Raw genomic sequence first — 7024 nt, forward strand, 5'->3', positions numbered from 1 at the left:
CCCTGGCAGAGCAAAAGCACTCTCTGACCTGCTACATTTGGCCTTCCCTTTTAACTGAAACAAAAGGGGGATATGTGGGGAGCCGTGAAGCTTGAGAGGCATTCGCTATGACAAGATGGCGCCTACTTCCGCTGTCGAGTAAACAACTGTTTGCGCATGTGCGTGGAGTGAGAGGACGCCATGTCACGGCCCATTCTGGGGTGTTACGTAGGGTAATGAGCGAACAGCCAGTCATGGGCAGACACGCCACGCTGTGGTGTATATAAGCAGTGCGGATTTTGGGCTCCATCTCTTCTCCCTCTGGGAGCGGGCAGTAAACGTGTCGCTGCAGAAGGAACCTAGTGTGTCCGCGTGTCTTCTTCCCAGCAAGACAACTGCGCGGGCTACAAAGACCCTGTGGATTAAGTATAACATCTATAGTGTAGAAGTCAACTTTAAGAGAGTAAAAAGTTTATGTATATTCATATATATGGGACGATGCATATTGCTTTAGCGTATGTGAAAGAGCTGTCTTGTGCTACATCGTAGTTGTAAAATTCGTGCCATTAGACAGTTCTTTGAAACAAACCTTAAATGTATGAGTTCCTAATGAATTTTCTGAATATCTTCCTTTGCTTCCAGAAAAGGATACATAGATCTTTCACAGCATTTATAATACCACAGCTAACTTTTTAAATATCTGGCTGCTCAGATTGTAGGTCCTACTAGCCGAGGATTAAATGCATTTCATATTTATATGTGATAAGTAAGTAGGCGGATGGATCAATGGATAACCTGGGAGGTGGCTGAAATGCTCATTTGCTTGATCCTAAAACTTCCTAGCATCTATTCCATCTTGTGAGATGCTTTTCACAGGGTGTGGGGTGATAGAGAAAGAATTCCTACAGTGAGTTTTATGTTTAACAAAAAAAAAGGAGGGGCTGGTCCTTTGTTTTCCAAGATAGTGTGTTATTTGACCTGAGTGACTTTCTACTAGGTGAAAAGTTATGCACCACATCTAAGTCGTTCAAAATAAAACTAAGAGTGTAGGAAAGGCATCAGTTCTGGCACTAGGAAAGGCCTGAGAGCAGGTGGGTTTTGTCAAGATTCAAACCCCTTTAGTGCCTTTGTAGACTGGATTCTCCCTTGGTTGGCAAGCTTCCCACTGCAGTGACCACAATATACACATTCTTGTTTTTGTATACACACAGCAGTTGTTTGTAAGTCAATCAGTAAACCACAGGCAGAACAATGATAGCTGGTCAGCTTAAGGAAAATACATTGATTCAAGATCCAGGATAAATACTTTAATTTTCTTGTCAATTGAAAACAACATTGCATACAATTGTGTTAGATTTGGATGCAACTGCCCACATTATACTGAATATATTGATTTGCAGAATTCAATCATCTTGAAACTCTAGAGAAGGGTGTGTGTGTGTGTGTGTGTGTGTATGTGTGTGTGATATAGAAAGTATTTTCATTAAAGAAAATTAGGTAGAATTATATAAAGTTATGGCTTATTATATATGTTGTAAGTTCATGATAATCATAACTTTTCATGGCCCCATTATATCACAATGGAATTGTCTGAGGAAGTTACATTTTAACTCTAACCATTATTAGCCATGTTATAAATGGTCAAGAGTGGGACACTCTGGGGACCAAGAGGAAAAAAATAGATAATTCTAGCAGTTTTCACTCTGTTTCTTCCTGTTTTTTTTTTAAAGTGTTTTTGAAACGGTGAACTTGAGTCTCAAATGGACTCAGTTTGTCTTGTTTTTAATCTACTTATATGCAGTACATATAACCAATGGGTTTTGTTTGTTTGTTTGTTTGTAATTTTCATGACAAATACACAGTCCTAGGGTCTTTTCTGTGATCCTGATAATTTTGAACAAATGATGCTCATTACAAGAAGTCCATCTGGCCACGCAATGAGTTCATTGTGTGCCTGGTATGTCATGGTAACAGCTACCCTAAGCTACATTGTCAACTGGATGGACGTGTCCTCTGCCACTCTGCACAGGTCAGCTTGCTCCAGCTTCTGAAGCATTGGCAAGATAGTGTTGAGCATGTGAGGTCGTCTGAATACGTTTTCAGTTTTTCAACAAAATGTGCTTATTCTATTCTTTCATAGCCCATGTAGCAGAATGAATGGAAAATGAATATTCTGCTTCAAGATAATGTTCTAATTAGCTCACAGCTATTACCACTTTTATAATTGAGTTGGAAATGTTTATCTGATTAATGACTTGCTAAATATGCCTTTGGGATTCCAAAATTCAATTATTATTTTGGTACCTCATAAACAAGTCATCTAGAGTTGCATAAGGAAACATTTTTGCATGCACATTCTCTTGCCTTAAGATTCACTTAAATTTTTAAGGATCATCGTAGCTCTTAAATGTATCCATTTATTTAGTAAAATTATGCTTTCTACTTTGAACACCCAATGCTTTTAAGATCAGTAAAATATATTCTAGCTGTTAAAGTCTATGCAGTCTTTTTAATTAAAACATTCTAGAGGCAAAATTAAATTTGAATGTTAGACCTACTGCTAACAGATTTCTTAATGTGTAGAAGCATGCAGAATTTGAAGATAACTCACTATTTGTGGAAACTAGGCCTTTTCTTCTGTTCTTTTTTTTTTTTTAAATTCTTGGTGATGAAGTAATCCCAAACACCACTTTGTCATGAAGTATTGGCTAGAAGCAGTTTTGATTAGAAGCAGAAACATGCAAAAATATCTTATAAAAATATCAAAATCTGAGCAATTTTAAAAGAAAAATAAAGCTGTATTGAGTGTCAGGAACCCTCAAATGTTATGTTGTTGAGAAGCTGACCAAAATTTAGTTATAGAAAGAAATTTGTCAATTTTTTTCTTAGATATGGTATACAACCATAACAGTATATAAAATTTCTTTTACAATAAAGAATTGAAAACACATTCAACTTCTTAAGAGTAGACTTGAATAATGTAAGAAGTAAGCCTGGGTAGGTCATTGGAGGGGAGACTTCCAATTAACAATCTTAAAAAATATATTTATCCTAAAAAGTATTCCTGTTCCTTTATGATGTTTGTAACAGCAATACTTTCTTCCTTTCTAAAAATTTAAAGAGTGGGGGCTGAAAAGATGGCTTAGTGGTTAAAAGTATTTGCTGAAGCTTGCAAGGGACCAAGGGTTCTAGGAAGAGTCCCAGACCACACATGATGGCATTCATAATAGCAGTTCCAGGGATCTGACACTCTCTTCTAGCCATCATAGGCACCAGCCACAAGCACACACACATACACACACACACACACACACACAGTGTTTATACATACATGCAAGTAAACACTTATACGCATAAATTAAAAAAGTAAATGGATGCCTACCTTTTACCTTGATGTTCACAAGCCCTTGTTAATGCTTTTCCCATTTGCCTACCTCTTGTCTGACAGACTCTTCTCTTTTTAACCTTTGGTCTTGCTAGAATTAAATTTTGGTCTGGTTGTCAACAATAAAAGACCTGAGGATTCCTGGAACTAAATACAGCTTTTTAAAAAAAAAACTGTTTGGATTTTAATATTTCACATGCTTTTTTATATATTTCTGCTTCTAATTGAATGAATACAGTATATTTTCTTGTTCCATACTTTCTGTATGTCATAAAATGATGAGAGCCTCTGAGAGTCCGTGAGATCACAGACCATGAGGTCGTGGGCTCTGTGGAATGTTCATGAGCTTTTCACCTCAATGGAAGCTTTCCTCTCCTGTGTTGTCTTCAAACAAAGAGAAGCTGAGAATGGAGGGCAGAGAGGAAGCCCCAAGCATAGAGCACAAAAATCTATATGGTTTATTCTTGATTATTCTGATACTACTAATTCCCTTACACTTGAAATTCTCTTGTTCCTTTTTCCTTATTTCAAGGTTATCAAAATGCTTTCTTCTTTAAAAATAATATTTATAATAATTCTTTGCAAATTTCTTGATACTGATCTCCTCTCCCCTAGCTTCTCCCAGATCTACACAACCTCCTTACCAACCCAATTTTGAGTGTCTCTTCTGTCTCTTTCTATCTCTGTCTCACTGTCTTCCTCCCTCTCCCTCCCTCTCTCTCTCTTCTTTCTTAAACTCATCAAGAACAATTGTGTTACTCAACTGTTCTTGAGTGTGGAGCCTGACCTAGCAGACATGGTCAATTTACCAGGTGTCTCACTCTTAAACAAACAGTCAAACAATGTAACTCTCCCTGTCCCAGTGGCTATCAAATGCCAATAGCTCCTCTGTTGGAGCAGGACTTCATGCTCACCTCCCTCTGCCTTATGCTGGGACTTTGACTAAACACCTTCCTTTTAAGCTTCATTAATATCTCAGGAGCTAGCATTTTGGAATGTGAAATCCCACGAGAAACCCATTAAATCTGATGAGTTCTATGAAAGCATGTTCAAGGAGAAAGACTCTAAATTGTGTTCCGTCATACCTGGAAAATTCCTGTACGGAGGAAGATCAGGTTTCACTCACCTAATTTTTATAGGTGTTACGAAGTCTTTGCTATTCACACTTGTATCCATTCTTCCATCACAGACTGACCTGGTCCTTTCTTTGGAGTATTTTCTGGTTGATTCAAATCAGCGTCTGCATCTCCAGAGAATACTCTGGAGATGCAGACATTTCCCCCATCAGGTCATTCTTGGAGTGATTGGTGGTAAATATGGCCTCTTAATATTCAGTAGTGTTACTTCACTTCACTTTGTTTGCTGCATTGTAGCATCAGACTCTCCTGGTCATCTGCTTTTTGGTTTCCGAGGTAGCTAAATCAAGCCACTAACACACATGCTACCATGGGGGCTTTGATGATTTAAAAGGGCCTGTCTCATGAGCCTCTGTGCACATGCTGACACAGTCTCTCTCCGTGATGTAAATGGAGAATTGCATGGCCAGATAGGCTTTTCTAGGGTGTAACTGAAGTGAAGTGGCTCATCCAAACCATCATGTCAGACATTGTGTCTCCATCTTCTTTTGGGGGACCTCATAAGGGCCCTGAAACCCATAGCCAAGATACTTGGTTGGAGCTAAGTTCTTATTGCATGGCTTAACCTCACCTGGTGGCAGCTTTGTATTGCTTAGTGTTCTTCCTGCAAATGAGTTGTCATTCAGTGCTTCTGACTTTTGACTGATCCTCCTTGGCCAATGTAGGTAGTTGAAAGACTATGGGACTAATCTGTTTTCAGTTGATGTCTGAAAACACTTTAGGAAATTGTTAGAACCTGGGTGACTTTTAAAGCGTTCTCAAGTGCAGAGGGGGGAGGGATTCCTGAAGGGCTTAGGGACACAGCTCATGTCAGTATCTCTTTCCAATCCCTAGGGATGCTAGTAGCTGAGGCCTTTGAACACACTCCAGGAATCCACATGGCCAGCTTGAGCATGTACCTGAAGACCAACGTCTTCCTCTTCCTGTTTGCACTCTGCTTTTACCTGCTTCTCAGACTGCTCCGTATTGACCTGCTGTGGTCTGTGCCCATCGCCAAAAAGTGGTGTGCCAACCCAGACTGTATCCACATTGACAGCACGCCTTTTGCTGGACTTGTGAGAAACCTCGGAGTCCTCTTTGGCTTGGGTTTCGCCATCAACTCGGAAATGTTCCTTCTGAGCTGCCAGGGAGAAAATGGCTCCAAGCTGAGCTTCCGCTTGCTCTGTGCTCTGACCTCACTGACCACAATGCAATTGTATCGCTTAATCAAGATCCCGACTCACACGGAACCTTTATTTTACCTGTTGTCTTTCTGTAAAAGTGCATCCATTCCACTGATGGCTATGGCTTTAATTCCCTACTGTGTACATATGTTAATAAGACCCAGTGAGAAGAAGATTAAATAGAGCTACAGTGCCCTATGGTCCCAGAACCACCTACTTCCTGTATTCCTCAATGGAGCCACTGCAGAGAGACTGGGAGCATCTCCACAGAGGTCACACCGTGATGGCCAAAGGTCCTGCTCCACCCAAAGACATGTTTAGTCTGCTTTCCAAGCAGCATTTATAAATAACAGTATTTAACCAGAAATAGTCACGTCCATATTTTCTTGACAAATTTGGTAATCTGGCAACATAGAGATGGTATAGCCCATGTAAAGACAATTGTCAAGGGCTGGATGCTGGCCACCCAGTAAGCAGAAAGACTCCTTTTAACCATAGTATTTAGCACTCAACAGAACCCCCAGGGGATGATGCTTCAATCATTTTAAAGCCTGGCTACTTCTGGCTCCTGTGAACCTCTTAGAAGTGTCCACAGTCAAAACCCATCTTCACTGGAGCATCTTCATGGTTTACTTTTAGGAGTCAGGTCTTTCAAAATTCTCATGTATCAGGTAAGGAAATAGAGGTTTGTTCAGATCAAGTAACTTGACTGTAATAATGCTGGGTTGGAACCAGAGTTGGAACCCAGGGTTTCTGATACATATCTCTATAACAGTGCTTTATTTCTTTATTTTTAAGGAGTTAAAAAAAATCAATAAGTGCAAATACATGCACTTAAAGTCTATGATTGCCATCTAAGACACCTGCTTTTTCAGAAATGGCATTGAAATGCCACATTCTATTTGGTATACCGTACAGTGTCTTTTTCAGGTCAGCAATGACTGTATATGTTTCAGTAAACCCTGCTAAAAACAACCCACTGGATTACTATTCACCAGAAAAGCCTCATCTCTTCACTGGGGCATCTCCACATTTTGACTTGTAGGAGACAAGCCTTTCAAAAATGAGGATAAGCAAATTCTTCTACCTCAGAAAAACGATTAAATACCAGTGCATTGCTTCATTGGACTAATCTCTGTGCTCTACTTCAGAAAATTATTATTAATGGTCTATTAATATACACCAATTTCTCAGTGAGATTGTTTTCTTCCTCATTGAAATTCTAGACTCATTTGATAGCTATGTCTTTCTGATCAAGTTCAAAGGTCCTGAGTCTGATTTTGCTGTATGTCGATGGCCCGTGGTCTACTGCAACACTGTAACTCTTCTCAAGAATGTTATTGATGAGTCAGCTACTTTAC

The 7024-nt window shown here is 39.5% G+C and overlaps 1 protein-coding gene across 1 annotated transcript in view; it reads left to right on the top strand.

The window, feature by feature from the left end:
• The window catches only part of G6pc2 (glucose-6-phosphatase catalytic subunit 2), a 10144-nt gene extending 4298 nt beyond the window's left edge, over window positions 1-5846 (top strand). The window contains 4 exon segments of the mRNA XM_031373386.1: window positions 1901-2008; window positions 4554-4617; window positions 4620-4674; window positions 5335-5846. Of these exon segments, the coding sequence (XP_031229246.1) occupies window positions 1901-2008; window positions 4554-4617; window positions 4620-4674; window positions 5335-5846 (739 nt within the window).
• The last annotated feature ends 1178 nt before the right edge of the window (window positions 5847-7024 follow it).

This window comes from Mastomys coucha, unplaced genomic scaffold (genome assembly GCF_008632895.1).
Source record: "Mastomys coucha isolate ucsf_1 unplaced genomic scaffold, UCSF_Mcou_1 pScaffold15, whole genome shotgun sequence".
Taxonomy (NCBI): domain Eukaryota; kingdom Metazoa; phylum Chordata; class Mammalia; order Rodentia; family Muridae; genus Mastomys; species Mastomys coucha.